At 30.0% G+C, this 19040-nt stretch overlaps 1 protein-coding gene across 1 annotated transcript; it reads right to left on the bottom strand.

Moving 5' to 3' along the window:
- Window positions 1-4128: 4128 nt before the first annotated feature.
- Window positions 4129-6935, bottom strand: Phum_PHUM221130 (High-affinity choline transporter, putative; the record flags this gene model as incomplete). Its single annotated transcript, XM_002425755.1, has 10 exons — window positions 4129-4478; window positions 4588-4718; window positions 4792-4895; window positions 4969-5091; window positions 5171-5270; window positions 5346-5617; window positions 5688-5836; window positions 5944-6099; window positions 6177-6284; window positions 6776-6935. 10 exons carry the CDS (start codon window positions 6933-6935, stop codon window positions 4129-4131), a joined length of 1653 nt encoding a protein of 550 aa, XP_002425800.1.
- Window positions 6936-19040: the final 12105 nt, after the last annotated feature.

Raw genomic sequence — 19040 nt, 5'->3', positions numbered from 1 at the left:
AAAAAGTGAAAGTAGTTTTAACGGTTTTTTTTTTTTTTTTTGTAAAGTTCGTTAAGTGTAAAAAAACGTGGGTTGAAAGTGATGGAAAATAAAAAAATTTTAAAAAGATCATGGGAGAACGTTGGATTTCAATGGGTAAGTGATATCATTTTATATTTTTATTTTAATACTTAGTAAGGAAAATCGTTAAATGGAAACAGGGGGGAAAAAAAAATGCAAAGAAGTTTCTGGATAGAAAAAAAAATTATTTTTCCCTTTTTTAATTTTCTCCAAGAAATTTTGATATTATTTAATTGCATGATATTTAAATGAAAAAATTAAGAAGAGTATGGTTGTTGTTGTTGTTGTTGTTGTAGGTAATTCGCAATTGTTGTCGTATGAAATCATTGATAATATTATCGTTCGAATATTTTATAATAATAAGTATTACATTGTATGTAAATGTTTCATTTCCGTTTTGATGTTTGTTGTTAATTGTTAAAAAGATGAAATATTTGTTTGTTTGTTTGTTTGTTTAATGTAATTAATCTTACCGTGTGTGTGTGTGTGTGTGTGTGCGTGTGTGTATTGTTGTATTCTAACAGTTGTGAATTGCGTGAATTCTGAACAAGTTTATTAGTTAATATCAAGTCTCGGTGATTAATGATTAATTAATTGTAGGAAGTAAAGAAAATTAAATTAAGAAACAGAAAAAACAGAAAAGTTATTATTTAGGGTTGAAATTTTGGGAAAAACTCTGAGGAAAATTTCATTTCCGGTAGTTGTGAATTTGAATGAATGTTTTCATTGTGATCGACTTGTTTCCATCGAATTATCACAAAAAAAAATTCTTATTTTATTGAAAAAAACTTTTTAATTGATGAGAAGAATGGAAGATGGTTTAAATCGCGGTTGGAAAATGAGGAATTCGTTAAAAATTGTTTAAAGAGGATAAAAAGAACGAAGAGAATGTATAAGACAGAGAGAGAGGAAAAGAGAGGAAGAGGAAGGGAGAAACAGAAAAAGAGAAAGAAAGAAGGAGAAAGACAGTAAAATAATGAGGAAGAGGGAAAAATAGAAAAGAAGAAAGAGAAAAAAACAGAAAACGGGGAAAAGAGAGGAAGAGAGAGAGAGAGAGAGGAAAACAAAAAAAGAGAATGACAGATAGGGAAACTCAAAGCAATTTTGTAGACAGAATAAACTTTAAAAATCAAATCTGGAGAAATAATACATATCGCGAAGAAAGAACAAACTAAACGAAGAAAAAAAAAACAAAAGCAGACGAAATATTTTAAAACAGATTTTAAAAATCATAAAAAGTCAACTACTGGAAAAATAGGTTGGGCATTACAAATTTGTTTTTTTTTTTTTATGAAAAAAAATCCGAATCGGGGAACGAATGTAAAAAATATCGAAACGAACGACCACGAAAAATTCCAGTTTATTATTATTACCATAGAAATCTCTGGAAGGAACGAAACCGAAAGAGAAAAAGAAAGATTTCCTCTCATTAATCACTTCCACGCTACAAAATTAATCAATTAAAAATTGTGTAAATAAAAAAATAAAAACAACGATAGTAAAACGATAAATTAATAATAATCGTTCCAGTTGTGTTTTTTGTTCAATGGAAATCTGGAAATTTTTTTTTTTTTTTTCTTCTACAATTTCAAAACATGAAAAAAATTTTTGTCACGTGGCCCACACCTTAAAGAAAATTTTACAAATCGAAAACTGGAACGTTCCGAAATTTATCCATGAGAGATACTCCAGATCAGTGGGAAAAAAATATTTATCAAAATCGAATGAAAATATCTCTCACGATATAAACATACATCTACGATAATAATAATAATAATCATAATAATAATAATAATAATTTTTTATTATGTAAATTCTTAAACCGGCGATTTAAAATCCATTTGTCAAATTTATAGCGTCATTAAACCCTTCGAACGGGTAATAAATTTAAAAGCCATGTCGTCATTTAAAAAAAAATGAAAAAATTGCACAGGTATCGAAAACGATAACGATTATAATAATAATAATAATAATAATAATAATAATAATAATAATGATAATAATGATAATAATAGTACTAAAAAAATTTAATATTCACAGTCGGGTATAATTTGTCGAAACGAGTAAATAAAAAAAATTTTTTTTTTTTTCGTTATTAATTTCCGTTCTCTTAATTATCAATCAAGGTTCGATAAAAAAATTAATTTCCGTTATTTTTCAAACAACAACAACGACAAATCGTCATCGTGATTTTTTTTTTTTTACATTGACCGCATGAAATATACGAGAAAAGAAACAAAAAAAAAATGTCGAGAAAAGACAAAAAGATTAATCGGAAAAATACTTGAATTCATTTCCGGTTTACGTTATCATCATTATTTTTTAGTCAGATGAGAATTCAAAAAAAATTTCGTAATAATAATAATAATAATATTTTAACGGGTACTAAATCGTAGATTTGAAGGTTAAAACAAACGGTTTTGATAAAAAATTACTACATCAGAGAAAACTTTTTTGAATTTTTATTTAATCCGATGGGGGAAAAAAACAGAAGAAAAAAAAAAAAAAAGAAAAATGGACGGCCTTGAAAAACAAACTCATTTGTTGACGTTAAGGTACCTAAAATTTGCCAAGCCTCCGGTAATATGTCAAGAGCCTAAAATGTTACATAATAATTTTTTAGTTAAGGTACCATTCGTTTCGCGTGTTGACGCCAACATATACTAAAAACTTCTACGGATGCTGCTAAACTATACGAAATGTTGTTGTTGTTGTTGTCGTAGTTGTTCTTGTTGTTGTTGTCGTACTTCTTGTTGTGTGTCGACAGGCACGTTTATCGTGTGCGACAAAAATTTATCGTTTGGTTAAAACACTGTCAGGGTTGGTTGGTATGGGAAATCATCGACGATAATTTTTTGGAACGAAGGATTATCCATACGATTTCCTACGTCATAATACCTGATATTCCATTTGATTTTTAATCCTCTCCAAAAATTAAATTTTCGATTCAAATCCTCTTAATCCCCTTTTAACCGTTTTGTACCTTTTTTTTTTTAAATTTAAATTTCATTTAAATACACGTGTTTTTACCACGTGGTTAAAAGTTAATACCGATATGAGATATGTGACATTTATTAACGATTATAATTTTTCTATCTCTCTTTTTTTTTTTTTACTTTTACGCAAAACACACATACACATTTACTCTCTCTCTCTCTCTCTTTCTCTTTTTCGAACGTTTTGTAAGGGATTATTGAAAAAAAAAAATCATAACAAACAAACAAACAAAATGTTTTGATAGTAGGATTGCATAAAAATGTTGAAAAAAAAAAAAAAAAAAGTTAACGTTTTGAAATTTTTTTAATATTTTTTTTTATTTATGCTTCGCGCGTAGTAAGATTTAATATGATTATTATCTGTAGTAGTCATGATGATGATAATGATGATTTTTGATCATTTAAATAAAATTACTTAATTTCACGTACTTGATGAATAAATAAATAAATAAATTTTTTACGTTTCTTTCTTTCTTTCTTTCTCTTTCTTTCAAGTCGGATTTCCAAAGGTCGTTCGTTGTTAAAAAAAAAAAAAAAGAAAAAAAACATTAAAAATAATAATAATAATAATGATAAAATCTTGAACCGTGAGTGTATTTGTATGTGTATATACGAATTTAAATTATATTATAAAAAAAAATATAAACGGATATAATTTATAATAATATTAAATAAATCAAAATAATAATAATAATAATAATCTATGGTAAATGTAATTGATAAAATATACAGGAAAAAAAAAAAAAAAAATTTTTTTTTTCAAATTGTTTTTATAACGTCATACTGTAGATTCATTATTATTATTTTGTTATACATATATTTATTGTGGCACACACGTTACTCGATTTAACTCTGACGTTTTCCTAATAATAATAATAATAATAATAATATTAATTTACTTGTTTTATTTTTTGTTTTTACTGTTTACGTGTTTATTATTATTATTATTATTATTATTATTATTTTTCTTTTCCCCGTTCGTAGGTTTTTGTAACTCCTGAAGGATTCGCGTTGATTTTTAAGTTTTTTTCGATGATTTAATTTTGAGATGATTAAAGGGATCATCTTTTATTTATTTTGATGTTCCCGCGGGATCGTCGAAAGCGGTCGTCGAACCGTTTCGAAATTCCTTTTGCGTTTTAATTATTTTTTTATTCTTTTTCTTATCGTCTCGCGTTAAATTCGTTAGCGAAACGGAAGACGGATTCGTTTTTTCTTCCTCTTCGAAACAATGTAAAAAATCGTATTTGATGGGTACTATTTTTTTTATGAATAAAACGTGCGTTATTGAACTTATTAGAATGTGCGCGGCCAGAGAGCACAGCATCGCGAAAGTCCTGTGCGGAAATTTTTGCCTGTTTTTAACGTGATCGTAATTCGGGTATTTGATAACGGTTGGCAAACCCAAAGCGTGTTCTCCACCTGATAACAAAAAAAAAAAATTTATTTGTTGTTATATGCAAAACAAACGGCAAGAACGTTTAGAAATTGCATAACGTAAAAATAATCAGGCGTTGGGGGGGGCATGTACCTAAAATTCTAAGCGTCCCTCCTACGAGATATGAAAAAATACATCCGTAAGAATTGACAAAATTATTCCAATGTACCACCAATAAAAGTTGAGGAAAAAGAATAACGTAAATGAGATCTGAACTAAGAACGCTAAAAAGAAAAGGAATCGATTAAACGATGATGAGACCTATTAAAAAAAAAAAAATTATACGAAAAAACTTACGAGAGATAATATACACTGGGAACCGTAAGGGCTATGATAGCCGACAATACGGAAATACATAAAATTGTTATTCTCAATACCCAAACTATTTCTTTACTGGAAGCCTGATGAAAGAATAATGAAAACATCAAAAAAAAAACAAACACAAAGAACAGAACAAACAAATTTAAAATTTACTTTTTTACGAATTAAATTTTTATATAAATTTCTCGAAAACATTGCGCTAAATGATAAAACACTTGAATCCGCTGAACTCATAACGGCAGCGGATATTGCACCGAGACCGAAAAAACCAATGGCCTAAAAAGAAAAAAAAAAAGAAAAACTTAGGGAAAAGTTCGAGTGGGGAAAATACACACAAAGAACAAGAAAACCTTACAGCCGGTGTCAAGTGACGTAAAACAATCGGAAGTATATCGCTACCATCCATAGATGTTACATTTCTATGAAATGTAGGAACTTCATCCCAATTCACGGCTCTGAAATCAAACGAGGGGGGAGGTGAGGGAGAAAATTTAAATGAAGTAGTAAAAAAAAAAGAGATTGATGTTTACCTGGCTACAACACCAATATAAGCCGAAGGTACCGACATGATGGCACAACCAAAAGTTGATATCATTGATAAATACTGTGCGGTTTTTGTATTTCTTATTGCCAGAATCCTTTGCATGTATCCCTGCCAGGGTATACCCCCGAATATGAGTAACAACATTGTATCTATCCATTCTCCTAAATCTAATGGTGCTATACTACCAACCCAATCAACTTGATTTAATTTATCATTATTTATGTATTCGTTCCTTGCCACGAAAGGTACGGATAAAACCTGTAACGTTATACAATCATTAATTTTGTTGTCGGGATTTTTGTTTTTGTTTCGTTGATTCCCTCCTTACCAAACCGAACAATATTAAAAACAATTGAACGACATCTGTGTAAGTGACACTGTACATTGCTCCAATACTGGTATAAGATGCGACAAAAATTACACTCAAAACGATTGACATTATAGGACTCAATTCGGTTATAACAACCAAAGAAGAACCTGAAACAAATGAAAATTACGATGAATCGGAAATGTGAGAGAGAGAGAGAGAGAGAGTGAGTGAGAGAGTGAGAGAGAGAGAGAGTGAGAGAAAGTTAATATCTTACCTAAAGCGTTTAATATTGATCCAACCCAAAAAAGATCCCCTAATATGCATGGTATGAATAAAAAAGCACCAATCGTATTACCATATTTTCTTTGAAAGGGATCCAATAACGTGATGCAATTTGCATCCCTCATGGGTTTAACAAACAATAATGCTCCTACGGATAATAAAACAGAAAAAAAAATCCCCTGTAAATTATCATTGTGACAAATGACGTCATAAATTACTTATTACCGGCGAGCAAAGCTAAGCTGTATCCTACGGGTACTTGTGCCCATAGTAGGCCTCGAGTGAACATAACTTCGCTAGCACCATTTATGTATCCCCCACCGACCCAAGTTGCTGAAAAGACAATAAAAAAAAAAAAAATTACGAATCGTATTAATAATAATAATTTTTTCGTAAAATTCTAAGCCGCAAAATTTTTTTGAAAACCGGAAGTCACGTTCCGACGTCACTCTCATTTTTAAATAAATAAAAATAAAAGAAAAAAACGTGTAAATAGTCATTTAGTATTGTTTGTTTATTTATTTATACATATATATTAAGGTTACCTATTTGGAAGAAGAGAGGTTATAAATTGGGTCAATATTCTTTAAGGTCATGCCATTTGACACCTGTTGAAAGTTTTGTGTATGTTTATCGTCTTCCAATTTTTCAAAACAATACTAAAAAAAAAATGGAGAGAAAAAAAAATATTGCGGCTTAGAATAGTTTAAAAAAAAAAAGAAAAAAAAAAAAAAACTTTAATAAGTAACTGCACGTAATTAATTATTATTATTATTATTATTAAAATGTCGTTCGGTTGGTTGTATAAAGAAAAATTTGTTTACCAACTAATGTCAACGTTCCGACTACGAAACCTAAACTCTTTCCGGCCAACATTAATTCTTCTTCTGAATTGTTTTTGGCTTTTCTGCTCGCCCATATTCCAACACCCAATATGGCGAGATAGAATACTATAATACCAATCAGTCCAGCCACAAAAACCATTTTAATTCAAACACCTAAACTGGAAATAATTTTTTTTTTAAAAACAAAAAATATACATAAGACATTTTGTTTTTGTTTTTTTTTTCATAATGTTGTCAACCGTGCGTTAGAAAATAAAAATTAATTTCCATTTTTTTTTTTTTTTTTTTTTTTTTGAAATTTCGAAACGACGAAGTTACGAAAGTAGTAGTGGTGGTGGTCGTGGGTATGTTTAAATTAATAATTGTGGAAACGATGATGATGATGAGGATGGTGATGGTAATGATGACTGGTGGAGATGTTGACGATGGTGATGGTAATGAAGGTGATGGTGGTGATGACGGTTATGGTGATGAGGATGGTAATGGTTTGTGATGGTTATGGTGATGAAGGTGGTGATAGTTTGGTGATGATGGTGCTAGTGATGAGGATTGTGATGGTGATGTTGATGATGATGAGAATGGTGATGGTTATGGTGATTGTAATGATGATGATGATGGTAGTGGTGTTGATGATGACGATGGTTCTGGTTACGGTGGTGAGGATGGTTATGGTGATGAGGATAGTGATGAGGATGGTAATGAGATTGGTGATGATGATGGCTATGGTTGTGACGATGACGGTGATGTTGGTGACGACGACGACGATGATGATGATGGATTCGGTCGAGAGTAAAAAAAAAAAAAAAATAAAAATTTTCCCGGAATTTTTTTCATTTTCCAATAATTTACATAAAATATCATTCCAGTGATTTTTTTTTTTTTTTTTTTTGAAAAAATTTCTCCAGATTTGCATTAATCATTTTATAAAATTCCATAATTTTTCCTTTCTCCCTCCCTCCCCCTCTCCCGTCCCACTTTCGAATTTTTTCACGCTCACGCGCACGCACGCACCCAAGGTACGTGCGTTGTACGTTTCAAATTCTTTCGATGTTATCTCGATCGTTTTCTTATCACGACGACGACGACGTCTACGATTCATTAGCGGATATTTTTTTTACGATTGCGAATTATCGTAATTCGACCTGGAAATTTTTTTTTTTTTTATGCGAATCCTCATTTTTTTTTTTTTTTTTTTTTAGTATCATTTGAATTTGTACGAGAAAGAATGGAGGAGAAAATGATTGTCGACTAATTGGTTGCTAATTATCTACAACAAATTCCACATTTGCACCGCCATATCGTTACGCACGTCGTGTTATTTAATTTTTTTAACGATTGTTAACACGATCTTATCACATAAATGTTTATTATTATTATTATTATTATCATCATCATCATCATCGCGAATCTATCAATATTGAAATCCTCGGGATTTAAAATAAAAAATTTCAAATGACAAAAGTCATGAAAAAAATTATTATTATCTTTCCGGGTATCGATAATCGAATAATTTTTTTTTTCATGTATATTTTAAAATTTTTCCGTATCCGGTTTTTTTATTATTATTATTATTTTTAATAGGGAACTAAGTTATCCCAGTTTTCCAGAGAATTATTCCAGATTTTGGTCCGATTCCCGTTGAATAAATGCTGGAATGTCGTTGGTGCCATCACACACACCCAGTGCGATTGGCGTGACTTTTAACGATTTTTAATCTTTTTCTTCTGCTGTGGTGTTGGTTCGATTAGTTTGTCGATGATATCCGGTTTGTCGACTGTCACACTTCCGTTTTCGCATATTTGTTTATCGTTAATCCTTCCATTTCATTCTCGTATATTTCAAAATGGAGGCCAAACAAATTTTTTTATTCCTTTTTTAAAAACTCGGGGTTTTGTCGAAATACCGGAAATGAGGCCATCGATTAATTTTTTTTTTTTTAAATTCGATTGACACTTATTATCATTATTATATTCATCCTTGAACGAATTAATTTCCATAAAATTTGTTTTTTTTTTCTACTGACACGATTTCCATTGCTACCAAAATGATCAATATTCAATTATTATTATTATTATTAATAAACGTGATCGTCCCTCTCTCTCACTCTGACAAATAGAACGCCCTATTTAATCCGTATAAATTGTTGACATTTGACCTCGACCGCCGGTTCGACGATAATTTTTCCGAACGAACCATTTAAAAAAAAAAAATTTTCCTTAATCGTATTAATTAATAACGCGAAAACTCTTTTAAAAAAAAAAATTTTTTTTTACCCCCCATCATCACGCCAACACTTACCTCCCCACTAAACTTTTATTTTTCACTTTAAAAAAAAAAAGGGAGATGGAGGGGAGGGAAGGAAGGTAGGAAGGGGAGCTTAACGGTTAACAATAATTAAAAATACGACGTGTGAAAAAAAAAACAAAAACAAAAATTTTTTTTTATTCTCTCTTACGCACGTTTTAATTTTTAACTCCCGTTTGTTTGTTTGTTTGTTTGTTGTGTACGCGGGTTTAACGTAAAAATGAAAAACAATAAAAAAAGAAGTAAAATCGTAACCGGATGTAATATTTATTTATAGTTAAATTTTTTTTTTTTTTAAATTTTTTATTTATTTATTTATCATTGATCAAATTTGGACTTTGTAATCGCGATTCGAAACGTTTAAATTGAACTTTCGACCGTTACGAGAATGCAAAACAAAAAACACGTTTAAATAATAAAAAAAAAAAAAAAAAAAAAATACGAAAAAAAAAACGGTAAATAATAAATTATCATCATCATCATCATCATAATCATTATTATTATTATTATTTTTCTAGCAATCGAATATGATTTATTAAACGTGTCAAAAGAACGGAATCGGATAATAATCGTCGTTTGTTCGGTCGACGATATAATAATAATAATCCTCCGATAAATTTTTTTTTCAAAATTAAACAAACAAACAAACAAACGTAATATATATATATATACCAATACGATGTAATAATTTATCCAATTTATGTTTTTTTTTTTTTACGCGTCGTTGTTTGTCGTTTGTCGTCATTCATTCGACATCTTATTATTACGCGAATTTAACTCCATCATCACTTAACAAACAACAACAACAACAGCAAAAACTTTAAAAAAAACACACAAAATCATTATTTTAAATACTTATTATTATTATCATCATTATTAGAAAAAATAATAATAATAATGAGAATACGATGATTGACCCTGAAGTCGTCGCTAACTAAACCAATGCACAAACATAATTGATAATCACGTGGTACCCCCCTTTGAAAATAAAATCGTCTTGTTGTAATTTTTTTTTTTTTTTGTTTTGTTTAAATCGTGTGGTGTAATATGTTAAGTGATAAGAAATTATTATTATTATTAATTTACCTTCGAAAACCTTGAGAGAGGGAAAAAAAAGAATCCAGGTAAAAAAAAATCGACATTGAAATAATTTTTTCTTTTTAGGAAAAGAGTGAGGAGAAGGGAATAGGAGCGGGGGGGGGGGAATTTAGAAAAAGTAAAACCTGTAATTGCAAGTCGTAGTCGTTAACACGTCGAGTGTGTTTTATTCATTATTATTATCATCATCATCATCGCCATTGTGTGTCGATTGTTGTTAATCGTGATGTAAACAACAAAGTAATAAATTAATTAAAAATCGATTGTGATTTTATTGATTTTTTTCGAAATGTGAGAGAGAGAGAGAGAGAAAACGAGTTTATCGCGAGTTGTTGCGTTTTTTTTCTCGTTCTTACACCTTAGAGACTGATAAGTGCTGCTCTCGTATGGAAATTATTACGACTAATTGAAAAAGAAAAAAAAAATTTTATTTTTTGAGTAATTTTAAATTTTATAATTATGAGAGAGAGAGAAAGAGAGACAGAAGGAGGGAGAGAGAAACAAATAGAAAATATAAAGACCGGGCGATAGAAAAATAGAGAAAGAGAGAGAAAGAAAAAAGGAAAATAAAAAATGAGAAAGTGACAAAGAGGGGAATCGAAAGAAAGAAAAAAAATAGAAAAATAGAGAGAGAGAGAGAGAGAGAGAGATAGAAACAAAAATAGAGACAGACAAATAGAGAGAAATTGATAATCCTCAAATAGAGGAAAAATAGAAAAAATAAACAAACAGAGAAAAAGAGAGAGAGAGAAAAAGAGACAAAGAAATTAATAAAAAATAGACAAACAAAGAGAGAGAGCGAGGGAAAAAAGAAAGAGAAAGAAAAAAGGAAGATTTAAAGAGACAGAAAGAAAGAGAGTAAGAAAAAATATGAAAACAGAGAGAAAAGAGAAAAAAAATATGGGAAGTGAGAGACAGAAAAAGAGAGAGAAAAAAGAGAAACAAAAAAAAGGAGAGAAAGGGGAGAGAGAGGAGAGAGAGAGAGGAATTTTGTGTAAATAAAAACATGAGGGATTAATTAATTAATTAATTTAATATATTTATTTATTTATTTATCGTAGGAAATTTTTAATTCAACACGCGCGTGAAAATTTAGGGTGGGGAAGGGGGAGGGGAAAGGAAAACCGCGAAAATTAAAAAAAATATATTTTTATTGTTATTGAATTCAAAAAAAAAAAAAATTTTTTTTCATTTTTTTGTTTGTTAAACAAACGCGAAAAAAATGATTTAGATAAATTTAAATTAAAATAAACAACAACGAACAACAACAACAACAAATTTTCGAGGAAAATTGAGAAGAAAAAGTTTTTTTTTTTTTTTTTTTTTTTTTTTTAACAACAAACGACGTATTCGTAATTAGTTAAAAAAAGGGGGCAAGAAAAAAAAAGTTTTTAAACTTTTTTTTTTCTTCATTTCTCGCTTTACCGACTCTCTTCTCCCCTTTTCAGCATTTCCTCCACCATTTTCTCCCCCCCCTCATCCCTTAAAAAAAAGAAAATCTTTAAACAAATAAGTATAAATAATTAAAAAAAAAAAAAAAAAATGAAAAAGTTTCGCGAGAATTTAAAAATTTAATTTGAAAAAAAAAAAAAAAACTTATTTTTTTTTATTATTAATTAAAAAACATGAATATTATTATTATTATTATTATCATAATCATAATCTTTATCGAAAGGGTCGTTGACCCTTAATTTTAATAACCAACACGTTCGGTAATATGCAATAATAATAATAATATTTTTACGTATTTATTAAAAAAAAAAAAAAGAAAAAGATTATTGATAAAAGCCAGGTGAAAATATAATTACAATTATTATTATTATTTCTTTATTCTTCTCGTTAAAAAAAAATTCGTCTGCTTTATTATTATTATTATTATTATTATTATTATTATTATTATTATTATTATTATTAAAAAAAAATTAATTTTTATGTACGAGTGACTGGTGGTGGTGGTGGTTAACTAACTGTACGTAAATATTTTCTATAAAGAAGCAGGTGGCGTCGTGGTGGACACGTAAAGAAATCAAAAAAAAAAATTTTCTTTCTTTTGTTTTTGGTTAATGACCAGAAGGCAAAATTAGCAGACGACGAGTCTTAAAAATATTTACGACGAGAAGCAGAAAACGATAAAAAAAAATATAAACAAAAGAAAACGAACACGGTGACGAAAGTAGGCGAAAAAGGGAAAAATCGGTCGAAAAAAGATTTTTTTTCTTTCTTTATTTTTTTTTTTTTTTGCGCTAATCGTTTGTCGTTTGTCGTTTGTATCGATAATAATAATAATTGATATCGATTTAAAATCCGTGAAAATTAATAATAAAAAAAAATCCATTAACAGGTGAGAAAAACTTGTTAATTGGATTATTTACGAGTTTTTAATTTTTTTTTATTTATTTATTAAATGAAATTTATTCAAAATGACCTTTTATTATTATTATTATTATTATCATCATTATTATTAATAAATTTTTCTGGGCATTAAAAAAAAAAATTAGAAGAGGATACGAACGAGATACGATATTTGCTGTTCAACGGGACGAATTTTCTTTTTTTTTGTGACGTCATCAAAAACCCCGTTAATAACGAAAAGTTTGTTGTGGAAAATGGAAAAACAAACGCAGCGTCTTCGATAGGAATTAAACGAAGAAAAGGATTTGTCGTATGTAACAAACAACGAAATATCAGGATGACAGGAGGAAAAATAAAAATGGCGATCGAGTTCACAGAGAGAAAATCGAATTCAATGGAAGAACGACAAAGGAAGAGGACGGTTAATCTCTTGCAACAACAACAACAACAACAACAACAAAAAACCACGTGGAAAATTATTTAATCGAAGGATACCGTAAAAATGCCATAAAAATGGCAACACTGCTCGATGGAAAAGTCCGACGGATTCGTATTGAAGTTTTTCTCGAAACACACTCAGGCGAGCGAAAATGTGTCAGGAGACAAACCGGATGTGTCATAATAATTACGTAAAATAATATAAAAATTTTTAGAAAGGAGGTCTGAAAGGGGAGAGTGAGGAGGGCGGGGGTTGCTTCGGGCACGATCGCCAAATGACGAATTTTTTTTTTTCAAAATTTAAAAGAGGAAAAAAATCATACAAACGCCGTCGCCGTCGCCACCATCATCGAAATATCTCGAATCTGAAATTCTGAAAAAATTCAATATATAAAAAAACTTTTCCTGATTAAAAGCGATAATAATAATAATAATAATAATAATAATAAGAAGGAGGGCGCTGGTGTTCCATGGTTGACAAGCCTTTTAGTCATATCGTTTTCTTTAATTAATTTTAATAGTTTTTTTTTAGGGTTTATTTATAAGTTATATATCAAAAGTTTTGTAATTTAGTCTAGTTTACAGTGATATAATTAGTTTTTTAAATTATTTAGTAATAACTATATTATCTCAAGTTTAAATTTACAAATTGTTCAACGATTCCATGTGACAAAAGGAAGCGTGGGCAATAAAAAACCTTAGAAGGCACCTTAGTACATATAAGTTAAACGGATAAGTACCTCATTTTAAGACTTAAATTTCAATTGTAAAACGTTAGGCTAACAAAGAAATTGAACACATAACCAAAAAATTTTTTTTATTTTTATTTTTTTTTTTTATATTTCTTTGATTAATTATAAGTGATTTGACTATTTATATCTTTATCTTATTTAACAAAATAAGAATTAAAATATTTTTACAATAATATAGGTTGATACATGATTTTTTCAGGGTGTAATTTCTATACCCCTATTGTTAAGTGTTAACTTGTGATTGTATGCTATTTTAGCCTTGTCTTAAGCTAACTTAATTCATTGTAGTAAAGTTTATTAATAATAACATAGTGTAACTAATACCTTTCTTAAATCTGAATCAAATTAGGAAAGTATAGTAGTAGTCTTTATATTAAGTGATATTAGTGTGAAAGGGTACAACAGATTTCTCTTTAACCAGACTTCATTTAATAAATTTTGCATCTTTTGAATTACTTATAAGAGTTAAATATCATTGTCATACTAAATAAGAATAGAGGTAGTTCAATATAAATACTCATTATTTATTGGTTTAATGTAATGTATAGCTGGATATAACATCTCTGTACTCCTGTGTTAATCTACTGATTGTTTTAATACAGAATATTTTGCCATATACTTTATGCAAATCTCCATTTTGATCTACATTAACACTAGCAGAGATCAATTTCTTTTATACTACTTAATAATAGTACAGAATTGTAATTTGTATGTTGTGCATACAGTTAAGTGTAGTCTATGTAATCTCTTTTATCCTTAAATTAGTTTGTTTTGTTACTGCTTAGTTTATAATCTTGATAGTGTAATATTGCCTGTAAATTTGATTCAAGATCAATTAATTAAGTTATAAATAAGTAGCCTTTTAGTATTTGTTTCTAATGTAAAAATTGTGAAAAAGCATTATACATTTGAGGGACCACAACTTAAACAAACCTTATACAACTTAAGTTGAAGTCTAATTGCATATTATAACTAAATAGTCTAGCCAAATATCTCTACCATACTCATTGAAAATAGGGATGGCTTAACAAAATAGGTTAATAAGATAGTTAGTAATATCTGATTTAATATATCAATTGGGTAAAAAATTGGTTCTGTCTAATCCAGTTGTCTGATAACTAATGTTCTAATTGTATAATATTTAACCTTACATTAAATTGTTTCTGCCTTATTGCAGCATATTTTACATGATTTACAGCAAATTGACTTTTATAAGTATAAGAGACATAAGTGATAAGTTTAATTAAAAATTTTATAATAGTGAACTCTAAATACTGAATTAGAAAATGTTTTGTTATAAAGGTGAATGAATTTATAAATTTATATATAGGTAAAAAGAGCAAAATGAGAACAAGACAAAGTAAGAACCAAAACAAATCTTGTTCTACTGTCGACCTGAGGCAGCTCGACGAGAATGTGAATTTCACTGCTTCTGACCCTGGCCACTCCAACGATGTTAGTCACCGGAGCCCAGTTCAGGAGACAACTCGTTCCCATCGAATAAGATGGACTCAGGAAGACCTTCAAGAATTGATGTGGTGCTATTTTTACTCTCAAAAATTTGGTTCAGGATCGGAAAGTGACACCTTTAAAATCTGGAGAGGGAGAAACCCAAACAGCAGGAAGGACATGACATCGAAGAAGTTGGCTGCCCAAAGAAGATATATAATAAAAACACAAAAAATTGAAAATGATAAATTAGAAGAAATTAAGAAAAATGTAGACTCCTCGTGCAGTAATGTTATACGAGATAATGCACAAATAATAACAGAATTAAATGAGTCTAACCACAAGAGTAAAACCGATACTGACGAGCAATTGTTGACTGATGCAGAAATGAAGAGCATCGAAGAGAGACTAATTGAAGAGATAAAAAAAGTAAAGATGTGCCCATTAATAAACAGGGAGCCATTAAGGAAAATTTACAAAAATAAAAAGGCAACTGAAGTTTTACATCTTATAGATAACACCCTCATAAATGTATTAGAAAAAGTGGTAGACATTAATTTAACCACAATTAATGAAATTATATATGCTGCGGGGGTAGTTGCCACAGATATTATACTTGGGCCAAGAAAAGAAGCTCGTCATAAAGGAATGGAAACAAAAAAGTCAACATCACCAATATGGATACAAAGAATAGAGGGAAAAATAGAAAGAATAAGATTACATATCTCCCTGGTATCCGAAATGAAGAAGAATAATAATTTAAAGAAGAGGACAATAAAGAAACTGGATCACCTTAAAAGGATCTATAAATTGAAGACCATGGAAGATATAGAACTTACCATGGAAACTTTAAAACAAAAGGTATTGCTCTATTCTCAGAGAATAAGAAGATATAAGAAGAGAGAGCAGTTTTGGCGACAAAATAAATTGTTTGAATCGGACCCAAAGAAATTTTACAGAACAATTAGAGAGCAGAACATACAAAATGGATCCAGCACCTTAAATGTAGAAAAAATGGCAGACTTTTGGTCAAATATTTGGGAAAAATCTCATCCATTAAATAAGAACTCTACATGGATGAATAAAGAAAAAGAAGCACATGCCTGGATTGCTTCTTCAACAATGTCGGATGTAAGAATGGCGGATTTAGAAACATGCCTAAAAAACACGGCCAATTGGAAAAGTCCCGGATTAGATAGGGTACAAAACTTCTGGATTAAGAATTTTACAAGTACCCATAAGTATTTACTGGTATCCATAAATAAATTAATAATGGGACGGCAAGAAATGCCAGAATGGATAACCACAGGTAAAACGTATTTGCTGCCTAAAAAATCAGGAGCTACGGAACCGAAAGATTTTCGGCCGATAACCTGTTTGCCCACAATGTATAAAATAATAACAGCTATTATTGCTGAAAAGATTTATGGGCATTTAAGAAAAAATAACATTTTTCCTCCTGAACAATATGGATGCAGAAAAGGGTCTTACGGCTGCAAGGAGGTTTTATTAATAAATAAATTGATCATGGCCAGTGCAAAACAAAAGAGGAAGAATTTAAGCATGGCATGGATTGACTATCAAAAGGCCTTTGATAGTGTGCCTCACGAATGGATTATTGAGGCATTGAAAATATATAAAGTAGACCCTAATATTACAGCGTTCTGCGAGAAGAGTATGAAAAATTGGTGCACCCAGCTGGAAGTGCAAAAATACTCTTCTAGAAAAATATTTATAAAAAGAGGAATTTTTCAGGGAGATTCATTGTCGCCACTTTTATTTTGCATGTCTTTAATTCCTCTATCCAGACAGCTTAATATCAAGGATCAAGGATATGAGTTGGTACCGGGAGGCAGGAAAATTACCCATATGCTATATATGGATGACTTAAAAATTTATGCCAAAAATGAAGAGGAGTTAAATAAAATGTTACGGACGGTTCAAACCTTTTCCTCTGACATCAACATGAAATTTGGGTTAGAGAAATGTGCCAGAATAAATATTGTCAGAGGAAAGTTAAAACAAAAGCAAAATATAGAAGACTCCGAAGAAGAACTTATTAAAGAATTGGACCCTGGATCATCATACAAATATCTGGGGATTGAAGAAAATTTTGGGATAGCCAACAAGGAAATTAAACCTCGATTGAAAAAAGAATATTTTAAAAGATTGAGGCTTATATTACAGTCGGAACTGAATGGAAGAAATAAGATAACCGCCGTCGGCACATTAGCAGTTCCTGTAATAGAATATAGTTTTGGCCTCGTAGACTGGACGAAAGAAGAAATCACGCACCTAGATAGAAGGACAAGAAAAATATTAACCATGAATGGTGCGTTACATCCAAAGGCTGATGTGGATAGATTGTACGTCAGCAGGAAAGATGGAGGAAGAGGATTACGACAAATAGAAGCGGCATACCAGAATGCCATAATTGGAATGGGAAAATACATAGAATCCCATCGAGAGGACCCCATCTTAGCCCAAGTTATACATGCAGAAGAAAAAACTACAAAAAAAGGAGTTCTAAAAAGGGCAAAACAAATCGTCCAAGAAAATAAAGAAAACGAGATAATGGAAGAGGGGCAACTTGCAACTTATAATAGCAAAGCCCAATCTCAGAAGAAATTAATAGGCAAATGGGAACAGAAAAAATTACATGGGCAATACCTAAAAAGAATAAATGCCGAAGATATTAATAAGAAGAGCACGCACAATTGGCTACGGCGTGGAAAACTTAAAATTGAAACAGAAGCCTTTATTACAGCGGCTCAAGATCAGGCATTGCGGACCCATAACTATGAAAAAGTAATTCTCAAAGTCCGCCAAGATGACAAGTGCCGAATTTGCCAATCACAATCGGAAACCATCGATCATTTAATTTCCGGTTGTCCGATACTGGCAAAACATGAATACTTAGAAAGGCACAATAAAATATGTCAATATCTCCATTGGAATATATGCCGAGAATATGGAATGGATGGATTACCCAAGGAGTGGTACAACCACATTCCAAGCCCGGTTACGACAGTAGGTCCATGCACAGTTCTATATGATCAACAAATCCACACTGATAGAACTGTGCCAGCTAACAAACCGGATATCATCCTCAGGCATAATGGGGAAAAATGGTGTAAGTTAATTGAGGTATCCGTGCCGGCAGAAAAAAACACCACAGCCAAAGAAGCAGACAAAAGGCTGAAATACAGAAATTTGGAAATTGAAATAACCAGGATGTGGGGAACAAAAACTGAAACGATTCCGGTCATCGTGGGAGCATTGGGAGCCATGCCAAATTCAATAAAAGGAAATTTAAAGAAGATTATGAAGAACCTAAAAGAAGAAACCATCCAGGAAATCGCACTATGTGGGACGGCCCACATTCTTCGGAAAATATTATAAATAGCACCACCGATATTCGAGTATTTGTCCCTAAGGAATCGGGTAGAGACCTGGGATAAATGCTTAAAAACCCCGACAAATAAGAGCCTTGTCGTGTTTAAGAGTGACCATAATAATAATAATAATAATAATAATAATAATGATAGTAATAATAATAATGATAGTAATAATAATAATGATAATAATAATAATAACAAAAATATGATTATTATTCAAAATAATTTTTTTTTGTTCTAAACCGTTTTGATGTGTCGAAAAGTTTTCTTTTTTTCTTTTTTCTTTTTTTTTTTACTTATTATCATTATTATCATTCCGATCGGGATGCTAAAAAAAAAAAAAAAAAAAAAATTTCAATATTTAAAAGTTAGAAAAAAAAAGGGAAAGTTTTTAAGTAGTTTTTTTTGTTTTTCCATTTTTTTTTTTTTTTGAAATTCAATTATTTTACAAAA

The sequence above is a fragment of the Pediculus humanus genome, genomic scaffold (assembly GCF_000006295.1).
Source record: "Pediculus humanus corporis 1103172107574 genomic scaffold, whole genome shotgun sequence".
Classification (NCBI taxonomy): Eukaryota; Metazoa; Arthropoda; class Insecta; order Psocodea; family Pediculidae; genus Pediculus; species Pediculus humanus.
The sequence above is the reverse complement of the archived record's forward strand: the minus strand, read 5'-3'. Positions and strand labels throughout refer to the sequence as shown.